The 15561-nt window shown below is 50.5% G+C and overlaps 1 protein-coding gene across 4 annotated transcripts; it reads left to right on the top strand.

The window, feature by feature from the left end:
- The first annotated feature begins 33 nt into the window (after positions 1-33).
- Positions 34-15168, top strand: RMDN3 (regulator of microtubule dynamics 3). Of its 4 annotated transcripts, none has more exons than XM_087859139.1 (13): positions 34-168; positions 525-718; positions 2568-2760; positions 3193-3336; positions 8400-8685; positions 9480-9582; positions 11605-11722; positions 13141-13216; positions 13362-13439; positions 13669-13767; positions 13932-13985; positions 14107-14187; positions 14486-15168. In XM_087859139.1, the coding sequence occupies exons 2-13, from the start codon at positions 532-534 to the stop codon at positions 14537-14539; spliced, it is 1473 nt and encodes a 490-aa protein (XP_087715265.1). In that variant the 5' UTR covers positions 34-168; positions 525-531; the 3' UTR covers positions 14540-15168. The 4 variants fall into 4 exon arrangements, with proteins under 4 accessions (XP_087715265.1, XP_087715267.1, XP_087715266.1 ...); XM_087859141.1 differs by lacking the exon at positions 34-168 and adding an exon at positions 232-362; XM_087859140.1 differs by lacking the exon at positions 34-168 and adding an exon at positions 242-373.
- Positions 15169-15561: the final 393 nt, after the last annotated feature.

Raw genomic sequence — 15561 nt, 5'->3', positions numbered from 1 at the left:
GCCCCCTGGAAAAAGCGTGGGCGGAAACGGAGCCTCGAGCGGTCATCTCACCCCGCCTTCCTAACGGCGCGCAGGGCTGGCGGCGCGGCTTGATGACGTCACGGTCATTGACAGCGTGAGGCGGCGGCCGTGGCTGCTGCCTCCTTGGTTGTGAGCGGCCGGTTAAGGGTCAGAGTTGATTTGCTGCCGGGCCAGGGCGACTTCCAAGGGGGGGGTGGTGGTGGTGGTGGCCTGGAGTTTGCAGCCGGGGCGGCGGGTTCGTTGTCTGCAGTGTCGTGGGCCTGGGGGAGGGAGTTGAAGGCCCAGAAACCTGACTCTGAGATCAGGGCTGCGGGTGTGTTGGAGGGGAGGCTGCGCCCAAGGTGGGTGAGAGGTACGGTAGTCACGCACAGGGGTCTGGCGGAAACCTTAGGATCCGGATTGGGGTGAGGGTAGTCGGGAGCTTCGGGGTGGGAGGACCACGCTCACGAATCTCTCTTTCCCTGCCCCGCCCGCCTGCTCCCGGTGGTTCACGCGGGCTACAGGTGCAGCATGTCTAGACTGGGGGTCTTGGGCGGCGCCCAAGCCGGGTTGGGACTGTTGCTGGGCACTGCCGCGGGCGTTGGATTCCTATGTGCCCTTTACAGCCAGCGGTGGAAACGGACCCAGCGCCATGGCCACAGCCAGAGCCTACCTAACTCTCTGGACTACACGCAGACCTCAGAGCCGGGTCGTCAAGGTACAAGCCGGTCACCTGAGGGCACAGTCAGTGGCTGACGGATGGGCCCAGGGTCCGGGCTGCCTTTAGCAGAGCCCGTGGAACAGGACAACGGAGGGGGGTGTCTGAGAGTTTCACTTTTCTGTAAAGCTTATTGAAAAGGAAAGCAGCCTTCCTCTTCTGTACTTTTTCTTGTAATCCCAGGAAAGCGTATTGTGAAAAGGCTGTTTAGCTTTCACTCTTAGTTCAGGCTACAGTAGTGCTACGTACATTTTAAAGGCACTTGCTTAGTGTTGGGGCGAGGGGTTTAATAAGTAGAGAAAGAGTCCAAAATAAGGCAAAAGGGAAAACTAATCTTAGGGGAATTAAGCCTTGAGGTTTATGTATTAAATTATGTATGAGAATTTGAAGGGAACTTGGAAACTATCCAAGTTTTTTTTTTTTTTAATTGAGATTCAAAAAGATTATGTAACTTTACCCAGGGTGTCACAGAGCAATTAAGTGGTAGGATTGGGCCTGGTCACCTGTGGCTGTGGGCGTGCGTGTTCTGCAATTGAAGCTGAATGTTGCTGGAAGCCAGCCACAGGTGAAGTGGGTAGTGCTTTTGTTTTGCAAAACTTTGACCTTAAGTTATTTGAGCAAAGCATCTAGGGCTGGTGCAAAGCACTCTCCTCAGGTGTGTGTAGTAGAGAAGCTTTGTGATCATGTCACCCCATGTTAATTGGCAATGAGTGTTTCTCTGATAACCAAATGTTGGATGGACTGAAAGTTAGTTTTAGAGGAGTCTTCAAAGAGTTACCAATTTAGATTGCAACTGTTTGTCAGCATTTTATAACCTGCTGGTAGCCTAGTATTGCAAGTGTGCTTGTCTTTCCTTTCTTTTCCTTGTGGCTTATTTGTAATTTCTTAGCAGTAGATGTTTGGAGAAAGTGGCCGTGTTCCCAGAGGTCTTTCTTTTTTAAAGTTTTATTTAAGTAATCTCTACACCCAACATGGGGCTGGAACTCTCGACCCCGAGATCAAGAGTCGCATGCTCTACCAACTGAGCCAGCCAGGCGCCCCCAGAGATCATTCTCGCTCTACGTTCTTGAATAATATTGGGTGTGTACTGTACTCCAGCCTAGACTCTTAATAGATTTCCTTTAACACATTTATGCTTGCCTGGACTGTGGGTCCCGCCTTCCTGGTTTCTTTACTGTTTTTACATTTTCTAGTCCAGCGGCCTTGGGTAGCTACCGGTTTATTAGCATTTATTGTTGGAATTTACCCAGAGCTCAAATGAGGGCCCGGGAATGGTGTTCTTCCCATGGGGTGTGGATGGGCTTGTCTCTTAGTAACTGCCCCTTTCTCTTTGCCCTTCACTAATGATACTAAATGGAGTCCTTGAGAGGATCTCAGAGAGTTTCTTTTGCTCTTCTTTGCAAAGTGAAAGCTCAGAATTTGAGCTCAATTTTAGTTTTGCTGTGTGGTTAGTCTTGACTGCCTAGTATCTGGGACCTAGATGGACAGGTAAAGGGTTTTGTTTTCCTTTCACAGGGCAGGTGTCCTGCCTTCTAGGTACTGCGTTCTTGCAAGCATTTTACATTACCTGCCGTGGGGTGCGGTATTGCTAAAGGCCCTGGTGTGAAAGGTTCTTGAAACAGAGGGCTCTTGTTTAGAGATTGGGATCTTGATTTTTTTTTCTTTGAAGTTACTCGAAGACTTGTTACCAGGACTTAGCTGCGAACATATACTGTCTGAGCCTCAAGGGTTTTGGTAAATTGAGCTCCAGTGAGAAGCAAGTGTTCTTAAACTCCAGGTCCAAGACCTTTTCCAAGACCTTTTCCTCACTGCGTCCCCTGAGCATCACTGCGTGCTGTCCTTCCTTCAGTGAGGCCTTTTCGGGCGGTCCCCGGTGAGGCTGGAGATGCCGCGGTGTTGCCCAGCCTTCCGCGAGCGGGGCAGGAGGACGTGCTGGAGCGCCTGGACTTCGTGCTGACCAGTCTGGTGGCCCTGCGGCGCGAGGTAGAGGAGCTGAGGAGCAGCCTGCAGGGGCTTGCGGGGCAGATCGTCGGCGAGGTCCGGTGAGTGATGCAGCCTTCGGTCCCGCCGTGCCCCCTGCCCCTCGGCTTTTCCCAGCCCCTGTAGCTTTCTCAGCTGAGCTGAGTCCTGGCCTTTGCTGCCGTCTCTAAGGCAGAGGCCGGTCTTATAGCTTCTCACGTCATTGGCCAGGAAGCTATATGCTTGGTACCTTGCCTTCCAGAAGTTCCTTGCTGCTGTTGGGCCCTCCTGGTCTGTTGTAGCAGCTGACATGCTTTGTGCCCACTCAGCTGCTCTGCCGGGGCAGCTGGGTCCAGGGAGCTGCCCTTCTTGTTCTCCTAAGGGTAGAAACCCAGGATTTCCTCTGTCTTTGGCCCTCTAATGAGCAGCAGTAGTAAGAGGTTCCCTCATGGGGAGGGGAAAGACGGGCTGGCTGGGGCCTAATGGCGCCCTCTCTAAAGGGACCTGCCTTTCAGATCCCACATGGAAGAGAGCCAGAGAGTGGCTCGGCGGCGAAGGTTCCCATTTGCCCGGGAGAGGAGTGACTCTACTGGGTCCAGCTCCGTCTACTTCACAGCCACCTCAGGAGCCACGTTCACAGATGCCGAGAGCGAAGGCGGGTGAGTCCTTTCTCCTGGAGGCAGTTGTGGCTTCAGGCAGGTTACATTTTGTGAGAGTGCAGTTTCTGTATGGAAAATTCACACTGAGCTGCTGTCAGCAATCTTGGGAACAAGGTAAGGGTATGAATGAATAAAATCAGGAATAGGTGAAACAAGAAAAACCATCCACCTGACGTCACCCAGGCAGATGAGATGCCAACACGGCTTATGCTCGCACCTGTCACTTTCCTCGGGGTTGGTGTTTGCCAGGGTTGCCATCATCTTTACTTTCATTTCTCCTGTAACATTAATTGAGCATTTGCCTGTGCTATCACAAGGACTTTGTAACCATTGTTTTCCCTCACTCAGTGGCTGAGCCAGGTTTCCAGAGCCCTCCAAGCTCTCACTGTGCTCCCCTCTCCTGGGAGCTCCTTTCTTCCCACACGGGAGGCTTGCTCTCGCTCCGTTGCCATCTTTACAGGTGGGAGCCGACTGTCCCGAGTACTTGGTGGCCCAGCAGGTCTGACCGCAGGCCTTACTGTGATACGGGCTGGTGGACGGCCTCCAAACGTGGGCAGGCTAAGGGCTTTTTAAGTCACGAGCGCCATTTTGAACCTTGGTCTCGAGGATGGAGTTGGAATGAACATCTTTGTTGTGGTGCCGTCGTGGGCAGCTTCTGCCCTCGTCCGCTGCTAGCTCCCGTGAGGTGTCGAGGCTGACCTTTGTTTCTCCGTAAGGAAAAGACTGGCACAGAGAACAGCCCAGCCTTCTGTCGGGACAGAAGGACTGATTCGGCTATAAACACGCACACGGCCATTCAGGTGATCTTTGCCGCGATGTCCTCCTTCGGCGGCAGCACCTTGTGATGTTACCTACTGTTTCTTTCCCTCTGGCAGACACCATGCCAAGCACTTCAGAGCCATCTCCTCACCCGATCCTCCCAGCGGTGCTGTGAAGCGGGCGCCACGCTTCTGCCTTTTCCCAGACGGAGACGCTGAGCGAGGGGTGACGCCTTGCCCAGAGTCACGCAGCTAGTAGGCGCAGGCTCAGCTGCGCTCGTGCGCGGTGTGCGGGTCCGTGATCTAAGGCTTGGCTTGGCTGCGGGGCATGGAAAGGCCTTCGCAGGAAGACGTGTCCCCTGCAGTCCCCGGGAGCTCTTCCCGTGAACCAAGAGCTGCCACAGCTCACTGCCCGGGGAGGACGTCTGACAAAATTTCAGCCTCATTTTCTTGCTCGGGACAGTATATTCTCCGGCTTCGCCTCATTTGGTTTTCTAAGAAAATTAAGAATATTATTACTCTCTTTTTCCATATTACTGCCATTGGGCATCTGTCCTGGATTTGGTCGCTGATTGCTCGGGCACCCCTTGCAACAAGCAAGTGTTGGTAAGAGCTTTAGGCCTCCATTTGTGACTACTGTTGTCAGGGTTCTCTGACCCGTTATCTGTATTGTCAAGGGCTAATGGACGTGGCCCTTTTCAATTACCTAATACTTCTGTTTCTAGAAGGCTGTGTTAGGGGAGGGGGCAAAAATGGAATTCGTATTTGACCTATCTGGAGTGAAGAGAAAGAAGGACAAGGTAATTGCTAGTGGATCCTGAGATTTAAGGAGCATCTCTCTGCGACCCACTGAGGCACGTCACTAGGGTGGGAAACTTAACATTTGTAAGAAGGTAGAACAGAAGGAGAGGTCACAGCTCTGCCCAAGATCAAGATGTAGAACTCAAGGCCTTTCATGAGGATTTTAAGACGTTGTACAAGGAGTGCGTGAGTGGCTCGGTTAGTTGAACCGATTCTTGATTTTGGCTCGAGTCGTGATCTCAGGGTGGTGGGATTGAGCCCGGGCTGGGCTCTGTGCTCGGTGGGGGAGTCGGCTTGAGATCCTGTTCCTCTTCCTTTGCGCCTCCCCCTCTTGCTGGTGCCCATGGGCTCGCTCTTTCTCTTTCTCCCTCTCAATAAATCTTAAAAAAGAAAGAAGTTGTACAAACTTCTGGGAACAAGGAGAGCCAGAGGATTTAGTGGGGGAAGCTTATGAGTGCTTCACTGCTTGGGGTGCTCACTGGGGCTCTGAGGCCATAAGGGTGTTGGGATGAGAGGAAGGGTGGCCTTCTTACTTACGAGCAGGCTCAGCCCGTGACTGATCCTGTGGCGTGCAGAGGCTGATGGTGGTATGTGGCACGAGACTCTGGTTGAGCTGGCTGCCATCTGGGGCAGTGGCCGTGGTGAATAATTCTTTTTGTCATGGTCAGTGCCATATAGGTCAAGGGGGAGTTTTGGGAGGAGACCACAAACTCTGGAATGGCTTTGAACACGTGGGACTAGAGGAGGAGCGCTTCTTTGAGGGATGAAAGGCTAAGAATATTTGATAGCCTACTCCACTGAAACCTGTATTCCCTTCTTCTTCCAAATAAAATAGCAACTTTGAGCTCCCAGGGGACTGACTGAATAGGGCAGAGGCAGTCACCCCGTGGGTTCACAAGGTTGTTCCCTGAACATCGTACTAAACATAGCTTTACTTCTCTCCTGGTCAGAACCCAGCCTGCCCTCAAACACCAGCTCCCGCAGCAAGCAGGATGGCCTGCAACCTCATTGCCACTCCTTCTTGGGCATTTATCTCCTCGTTTGGGTTGGTCTTATCTTCCCCACCACTGAGCGTCTCCCATGCCTGGTTGTCTTTGAATGCTTCAGCTCAGCTCCTCTAATGGGGCTTAGGAGGAGTCAAAAGAAAGAAAATTATCAGAAGGGGATATGTGTGTAACTGAGTCCTTGATCATGGACTTGTGGGCTCTCCTCAAGGGGTAGAGTCGAGTGGCTCAGGCCTCCTTGCTCCGAAGGAGCCATGGGTTCTCTACCATATGTGGGAACAATGTGTCCCACCCAAGGGCACGGCTCCAGAGAGCCTTTTCAGAGGTCCCTGCCAGTCCCTGGCAGATGTCAAAAGCTGCAGGGCATGTTAAACAAAGGGGACCCCCCTTGCTCTGGTGGATTTCTCCAGGGGCTGGATTGGTGGTCTGACAGGTGTGAGAGCCCGGCGTGAAGATAGAGAAGCAGCCCGTGTAGCTGTGGAAGCCCTGGAAGTTCATGGGGCTGATGTCTGTGCTCGGTCTGAGCAGCGGCGTGCGGATTCGCAGGGCAGAGCTCGCTGACGCGGGGCCTCCTCACTGTGCAGCCTCACTGGGGTCTCCCTGCCTCACAGGCTCCACCAGCTCTTACTCTGTGGTGGCAGCAAAGTCCCTCCTGACCACTGCTTTTCCTCAGCCATGTGAGCTCCCTGGCATTGCTAGACATTCGTCGTGGTCAGCTCCTTGGAGAGACTCTGCTGATGCCTGTGCACGAGAAGGGTGGGAAACTTAACTCCTCATTGGAGGGAGTTCAGCAGGCAATAGGGTCCCCCTTTCTTTCTAGCAATAGGCGATACGACACTCTAGCTCCTTACCCCGGAGAACCCATTTACCCGTCTTGCCTTTGGGTCTGGCTGGGCTCAGTAGACGCTGATTTGATTTTCTCACTTGGGCAGGTTACTGTCCCAGGCTTCAGAATTGGTTGGGACTCTGTCTAGGCTGCCTCTGTGTGGTCTTGTCCATCACCACCCGGTTGGTTGTAAATCCTATGCCACTTTTCCTTGTCCCCTTAATTCCTAACGTTCCTACGGCACGTTGCTACGGGGGAAAGAACTCGGATAACATCTTTAAAAGCAAGGTGAAGCTAATCAGTACCCCACAGGTTCCTGTAGTAGCTGTTCCTGGGGCTCTTTGCTAGATGATTCTGGAAGCTCCTCTGTGAAGCGGCAGCACAGACTGGGTGCTCAGTCTGGTTGCTCACTTGGTACATTCTGGATGCAGCCCGCCTCCTTGTTGTGTCTGCTCTCTGGCCTAGCACTCGCAGCCGGACTTGACGCTGTCTCGTCCTGCCCTCCTTTGTGGGTGCCTCGCTCGTCTCTCCTTCAGGTCTGTTTTGTGCCAGCTGTAGGTGTCCTGTCCCTGTCTTTGATTCCAGGGTGGAGGAAGGCATATCCCTAAATGACCCTAAGATCTTCGCTGTGCCTCAGAACCTTCTGGCTCTGACAGAACCTGCTTTTCCTTCACTCGAGTCTGGAGGTTTCTCTGGTGTCTGCTTCTAGCCTCTGGAAGTCTGACATTGTCCTCTGCTCAATTTTTGTCTGATTCAGTTGGCAGTTAGGGAGAACACCCTCATCATCCACTGGTGAAGGCCGAGATCCACGAGAAACGTGGCCTTCTCTTCAGTGAGTGCATCAAGGTAGGGGTTCCAAGGAGACGCCTACCTGGCTTGTGGTGGCCCCAGAGATCCCTTCCCAGGCGCTTCTGTTTGCAGCTGCCTCCTCTCCTGATTCCAGCTGCAGAGTGGCCTTTCCCCACCCCCAGCAAGTTCCTAAGGTTTCCCAGGGCTACTCCTATTGTGGTTTAGGTTTGGCTGCTGACTTAGGACAGAGGTATACCTTGAATTGAGAGAGAAAATGTAGATATTTGGGCTGTCCATGGCCTCAGAGGCTGACACCCAGCCATGTTGTTTCTGGCGGTGCTTTTGGCTGATTAGGCAAGAATGACTGACAGACCCTTAGCCTGGTGAGCCATCTAGCTCAGGAGATCAGCTCCACCCACATTATGGTTTTTATCTTAAGTATTCCTTCTTTTTTACTTAAAAGAATATATGCTCACTAAAGCAATCATATGTAATGTTAAAAAGTAGAAAATTTCCTTTGATTCTTCTACCATGAGGTCTAGCAACATTCTGGTACATTCCTTTCTAGGCTGCTTCTTTCTAGCCTTTTTCCTTTTCTGATTATCTGGCCAACTTGGTAGCTTGGCAGGGGGTTCTCATTGGCCCCCGACTGCCGGTGCCCCAGCTGGTCACTTTCCCTCCAGGATCATTTTCCCAGCCCCTGGTTCCCATAGGAAGCTTTCTCTCAAGCACTGATTTCTGCCCTTAAGCGGTAGAAGTGGTTTTTACTTGGTGCTCTGGACAGCAGCGTCATGAAGAGCCCCACGTCGTGGGTGGGAGACTGACCTTAGAGCTCTGAGGCTAAATAATCTCCCTTGACCCTTCACTTCTCTTTCTCCGCCACAGTTACACCACAGCCAATGCCGAGTCTGACTACGAGCGGGACTCTGACAGGGAAAGCGATGACGGGGAAGACGAAGTGAGCTGTGAGACCGTGAAGATGGGGCGGGAGGATTCTCTGGACCTGGAGGTGGACGTGGCTTCAGGCCCGGCGGCCAGAGCCCTGGATGCTGGAGGCTCCCCTGGCCCGGAGGACGTGCTGCCCCTCCTGCAGCAGGCGGACGAGCTGCACCAGGGCAGCGAGCAGGACAAGCGGGAGGGCTTCCAGCTGCTGCTCAACAACAAGCTGGCGGTGAGGCTCCGGTGGCCCGTCTGCCCTTACTAGCCCCCCAGCCCCCTGGGCATGGTCGTTCGCAAGCCTACATGACATAGGAAGGGGAATGAGGGTGAGATGGCTGCTTCTGCATGGATCCCCCAGGGTTGCACGTCGGATTCCAAGTAGGCCCCGCACTGCCCCTCGGGGCCTGGGTGTACCGCCTGCCCCAGAGCTTCCTCCCCACGGTCCTCTGTCTCCTGCAGAGCCGTTGCAAAAGAGCTCTACCTCTTACAGTGGAGAGAAATATGGAAAGAACTGGAATATTTTTTTTTCCTCTTTTATTTCCCTTGAGGCAGAGCCCAAGGTGCCTGCCCTACTTGAAGTTTCCATCACAAGTGACAGGTGTGTAAGTCACTCAGCCACAGTTCCCTTCTCCTCTGGTTCACTGCCAGAATTTATGCTCACCCAGGTATAAATGCCCCAGAGTTAGAATGTTTCCTTTTCTTGGGCATTCTCACATTTTTCCTTGTGTCAGCAAGCCTTCTTGTGCCTCATTTCATCTTGCAGTTGACCTTTCCCCTCACAGTGTCAGGGCAGCATGCCCTCGCTCGGAGGCTGGTGCGATCTACCGGCTAGAGCGGACGGATCATCAGTTAGCCAAGTGCAGGCGGGAGGTCGTGTGGGGGTGGAGCGCTGTGCGTAAGGCTGGCCTGATGTCAGCGCGTAACACACTAGCTTGGACACTCCAACCTAGGGCTTGGGACGAAGCCAGAGCCCCAGTTCTCTGCAGCTGAAGAGGGGCCTCATCTATCCCTCTGTTCGGTCTGCAGTATGGAAGCCGGCAGGACTTTCTCTGGCGCCTGGCCCGGGCCTATAGTGACATGTGTGAACTCACCGAAGAGGTGAGCGAGAAGAAGTCCTATGCCCTAAATGGTAAGTGCTGACAGATTCCTGCTGGGAAGGGGACTGATCCTGGGGGTGGAGCTGGCCCGTCTGTGTGGGGCTCAGGGGAATCCCCAAGATATAGGCTGTCAGGGCAGTTGTGGCTCGGTTACTCACTAGGGACAAACTCTGGTTCCCAGGGACTTCTGCTTCCTTTTTGGGATAGCAGTCTCTGCTTCCCTGCACGTGGTGATTGATCCGGGTGCAAATGTTTGTAGGGGTAGTTGTGTCATACTAGCATAATTCTTTGCTCTCGTTCCCCAGCTGCAGCAGAGGGCAAAGCCTGCTCGCTTAATCTGAAGAGGGGTTTTTTGCTGCTGCTTAGGAATCTGGTTTGAGTTACGGAGTCTGTGGGGGCAGGTGCTGTCTAAGAATATCAGTAGAGTGTGTTTGGTGAGCGCCTGTGAGCAGCCGTCTGGAAGAATACGCTAGTTTAGGAGTCCTTGGGATTCACTTAACTCTGTTTGCCAAAGTCCGTATCCTGGCAAGTAGGGTGCATATGAATTATGCCAAGCTCAGGGCTTGTCCCTATCTGTCGTGTCACTGAGAATCCTGGGACTTTGAAAAATGACTGGTTTTGTGGGGAAGATGGGTCCTGCCTAGCCGCACACCGTAAGTCGGGCACTGTCCGTGAGCTGCTCGGTCTTGTGGTTTAGTTAGGTACCTCACGTTAACTATCCAAAGTAAATATGTCTACTTCCTCACTTAGAAACACTGAATCTCTTTGCTAATATAGAATCTGACAATACCTCAAGGTCATTGTTTCCAGCATTTGTAGAATTGTCAAAATAGAACACGTCAGTTGAGTTAAATATTTATTGATACAGCTCATCAGAAAAATCTCCAAGTTTTAACAGAAGGTGCTTAATTACTGCTTGCTTCTTTTCAAAAGTTTCTACGTTCCCTCCTAAATTTCAGGTAAGGATTATGATCAGCTTTTGGGCTGATATTTGGACTCCTGGTACCAGCAAGAACCTTTCTTTTGATCGTTGATCATCTCTCTCTCTCTCTCTCTTTTTTTAAGATTTTATGTATTTTAGCATGAGCAGGGGTTGGGTGGGGGCGGGGGAGGAGAGAGGGAGAAGGATAAGCAGACTCCAAGCCGAGTGTGGAGTCCGAGCGTGGAGCTTGATTTCACCCTGAGACCATGACCTGAGCCAAAATCAAGAGTCAGAGGCTTAACTGACTGAGCCACCCAGGCACCCCCATTGATCATCTCTTGTTAGTACCAGTGACCAGCATGAAATCCAAAGGTGGAGATAGCGTGATGGTTGGAGCAGCCATTGTCAGTGCTCTGGTCTGATCTGCAGAGCTTAAGGCATGACGTTCCTCAGCTAGAGGGCTCCTGGCTACTTGACAACCTGGGAGATCCTTGTCAAGAGCTTTATGTGTTTAGGCCTTGATTTATCAGTCTTGGTGCCTAGAAAACTAAACGAACATCATTTCTGGTCAGACATTTGGCTCTGGTGAGGAGTTTTGGCCTAGAGCCGTGATTAATGTTTTTAGATCATAGAGCCTTTTGAGAATGTGATCAATTTGATAGGCCCTCTCCTCAATAAAACATACATGTACCTAAAATTTTAGACAACTTCAGAGGGATTCATGGACACCCTGAAGCATGCCCACAATGCTCTAGGGTAAGGTCTGTTGGTGACGGTTTGATTGCCATTGGGTTGTTTTATATTTAAAATGCTTTGAGGGGCACCTGGGTGGCTCAGTCAGTTAAGTGTGGACTCTTGGTTTCAGCTCAAGTCCTGGTCTCAGGGTTGGGAGGTCAAGCTCCGCCTGGGGCTCTGCAGTCAGAACAGAGTCTGCTTGAGAGTCTCTCTCCCAACCCCCACTGCTCACACACACTCTAAGGAAACACACACACACACACACACACACAAACTTTGAACCCATCAGCTGGGTGCTGCAGAAAGAAGGTGGTTGGGCAGCTGATGACAGAAGTAGGGAAAACAACAAGGTGAAGCCGACGTTACCCCTGAGAAGCCGTCTGCGTTTCGTTCTCAGATTCAAAATTATCCCAGACAAGTCCTTGTCAGCGCTGGCTCACCTTTGTCCCTACAGGAAAAGCAGCAGCGGAGGCCGCCCTGGAGAAGGGGGATGAGAATGCTGCATGTCACCAGTGGTAAGAACACCGTGCAGGGTCCCAGGAAGAGCTAGCATGAGTTATACTGGCAGAGAGCCACTTCCCTGCCAGAGGAAACAGGAGAGGGAGCTCTGGCCTTCATTACCACATGGCTAGGCCAGGGACGCAGGGGAGTTTTCTGTGGAAGGTGCCCTGGGAGTGAGGCAAGGGGAAATTCGAAGATTTGTTGTTGTTGTTGTCGGGGCTTAGAGAAATGCGTAGCTTTTTAAGAGTCATCCCTGCTACAAAATGTGGGTTCTTGGCTCCTCGGGGAGGCTGGCACAATTTGTAGCTCCCATGTCCTGCACAAGCTCTTCTTTCCTGTAACTAACTGCAGTCCCCGGCTGGTGGTAGACGTTGCCTTCTTCGCTTGGCTTGCATGAGTTAAAGTGAACGTGAGCTCACCCCCAGGAAGTTTAGTTTATTAGCTTACAAAAACATCAGCCCTGCTTTTGTTGTCTCATGTGAGGCAAAGTTCTGCCAGCTTCCATGGGTCAAGGCCAACTTGTGTCCTAGGGCCTGGTTCCAGCACCTCAGTTTTAGTGAAAATTCCCTTCTCACTTCCCCTTTGCTTTCCGTATTTCTGTCCTAAGATTGTGTCTGCAAGAGCTCTTCTCAGAGGCCAGCTCATTGCCACTTCCCTGTGGATTTCCTTGGGGCTCCTGGACTCCAAGGATGGAAACTGGTCTCATACTTTTTTCTTGGGGAGTGGCTGCTTGCAGGAAATACGGAAATGAGCCTCTGCAAGTGTCAGATACAAATGCCCTCCCAGATATTTGTTGAATATATGAAAAGCAACTTGGGTCTCTGGACACTCATTTAATGTCAACTGTGCTTCCAGAAACAATGCTGGGGGATGGGGTAGTGAGACCTTTGTTTTTGAAGACCGAAGATGGGAAGCTGGCTGGCTTTGTTCCCTTGGGAGGGAGGATGTGGAGAGGACTGAAATCTGAAGCCTTTCTTCCTCTGCTTCTGTTCCCAAATTAACATTAGAATTTCCTAGAGTATCCCATCCCAAGGACATGCCTGTATGCTTCTAAAGCTAATGAGACCTTTTAGTGTGTGCTCAGGAGATAAGAACCAGTATACTTAGGTCCCTTATAGTTTGATGCTGATTATTAGAAATCTGCTTTTTAAGTTTTTATGACCCCCCCCAAAGGCTATACTCATTATAGGGGAAATTTGTGGAGACCTGGACTGAGACACTGCCTAAATGTTAATTAAGTATGAGAAGTTTACTGTGGTGGGCCCTACGTTTTTTGTACCTAGCATACTTTGGAGAATTGGGAGCACAGATCTGTGAAAAGAGGAATTTCGTACATACAGAAATGCTATTTTCAGCTCTACTTGAGGGGGAAGGGGGCAGTGGACGGGAAGCCGGTTCCTCGTCGCTGAGCTTGCCGCGGCCTCCCCCTTAGGTATGCGGTGCTTTGTGGGCAGCTGGCCGAGCATGAGAGCATCCAGAGGCGCATCCAGAGTGGCTTTAGCTTCAAGGTGAGGAAAGGCTTCTCTCCCTTCCGTTGTGCTGCTCTAGTCCAGATTCCCTGCTCTTCCCTTGCTCCTCGCAAAGGAGGTTTCTAGTCTCTACAGCTTCTTTAGCAACGCTGGTGTCAATTTATATTTACATTTTCCCCCTCAGGAGCACGTGGACAAAGCCATTGCTCTCCAGCCAGAAAACCCTATGGCTCACTTTCTCCTTGGCAGGTGGTGCTACCAGGTAAGCTGAATTCCGGGGTGCCTGGGTGGCTCCGTTGGTTGAACTCCTAACTCTTGGTTTCTGCTCAGGTCATTTTCTCAGGGTCGTGAGACCGAGCCCGTGTCAGGCTCCAAGCTCAGCAGGGAATCTGCTTGAGATTCTCTCCCTCTGCCCCCCTCCCTCCCCAGCTTTCTCTCAACAAAACAAAACAAACCACCTTTTTATTCACACTTTGATCTTTTGGTGGCAGGTCTCTCACCTGAGCTGGCTAGAAAAAAAAACTGCTACAGCTTTGTTTGAAAGCTCTCTCAGTGCCACTGTGCAGGATGCCCTCCAAAGCTTCCTAAAGGTATTGGGAAGGACGGGAGGGAGTTCTGGTAGGCCGCAATCTTATGCTTGCTTGTTCTGTGGGGAAAGTTCCCTAGACCAGGACTGGAAAGCTCTATTTAATAAACTTCAGCCCGACTTGATTTTGGTAATCACCTTTCTGAAACGCCTTCTTCCCTTTTCTAGGTTGAAGAACTACAGCCAGGATTTTCCAAAGCAGGGAGGGTATATATTTCCAAGGTAAACTCACCTGCGTTTTTCAATGTAGATGGAACTATGTATGTTGATATATAATGGGAAGTCCTGAAAGTTCAGTCTCCTGGTGGTGTTTCTCCAGGTTTTCACTGTTGTCTCTTCTCAGTGCTACAGAGAACTAGGAAAAAACTCTGAAGCTAGACAATGGATGAAGTTAGCCCTGGAGCTGCCAGATGTCACCAGTGAGGTAATACTTTGAAGAGCTTTTCTAATAAATACTGGGTTCCATTATTGAATCATGTGACCTTTTCAGGTAAGAAAATCTTCCCTCGAGGTTTTATTTCCCTACAGAAGAGTTTACACTTTTGCATGTGGGCTCCTTTATATATCTCACCGAGGGGGGAGGAGGCAGATCTCATAGGTTGCAGGCTATCCTGGGAAAGTAGGTTAAAGACTGTGATAACAGAGCTCAGAAAGGAAGGTTATCACTGGTTTGGGAAATGTTGGCTTAGATTTTTAAGTCCTAGTCTTTCTTATCTCCCTAGGATTCAGCTTTCCAGAAGGACTTGGAAGAATTAGAAGTAATTTTAAGAGAATAATCACATTTCAATGGCCTTCATGACCTGAGGAAGACTACCCTGCTTAGATCATCAGGAATCTAAGACTGCTTAAGTGACGGTCCTGACTCCTGGGTCTGACTGGTATCCATAACCATTCCCCAATTTCTTTCCTGTTACCCACCAGTTAATTTATTCTAATCCCTTACTTTATCTGAAATTGGGGAAATACTAAGGCCTAGATTTCTGTAGTTTGAATTCTTAAAGACTCAAGAGTAATAGAGCACTGGAGGCTGTCTTCCGTGTGCTGGTGCCGTGGATGAACTTCAAAGAGCTACAGGAACAAAACACAGAACCTGCACTCTGATCTTTTCTACTGATTAATATTAAACACCAAACTGTATAGTTCTAAGGCCATACCCTATCTAGCAGGGTAAAAGGAACGGTCAGCGCAGCCCGTGGATATCGTCCCATGGATACTGCCGTCTTCTCACCTATCATGTGAATTCTAACTGACTGTATTCCTGGGCCGAGGAGCTGGACCACTTCACTTCCAGAGTCCCGGCAGCTTGTGGAAGGACACTAGTGCATAAGGCTTATGGGACTGTGAAACAATGATGCTGAGGGAATATATTTTGGTACAAACCTGAAATAAACCAAATTTGACTATATTCCCCTATGTTTGCCATCAGCTTCTTTCTTGCTTGACACTTCCATAATTGTTTCCTACTATTGAAACTACTGCAGACAAATAGAAAAATAGCACCAAATAATTTAAGCTCTTGGGTTAAAGTTATTTTCAGTGGAAATTTTAGTTACATGTAAAACAGGCTAAACTAAGCTCTCTGCCTAACAAGGCCTGTTCCAGCTAGTTTACTCTTAGGGCCAACAGCACAAAGCCTAATCTCACCTGATAAATCCCACCTACAAGAATAATTGAGATAAGTTTATAGGACTGAAGGATTGAAATGCTTTTATACAAGAACCAAGCTTCCATTCTAGAATCTGTCACTCCAGCTTACTGTCATCCCAGGTTTGTTATGTGGTAGAAAAATGAAGCACAA

The sequence above is a fragment of the Ursus americanus genome, chromosome 36, assembly GCF_024610735.1.
Source record: "Ursus americanus isolate L20-20 chromosome 36, mUrsAme1.1.p, whole genome shotgun sequence".
Taxonomy (NCBI): domain Eukaryota; kingdom Metazoa; phylum Chordata; class Mammalia; order Carnivora; family Ursidae; genus Ursus; species Ursus americanus.
This window is presented reverse-complemented; position numbering and strand designations above follow the sequence as displayed.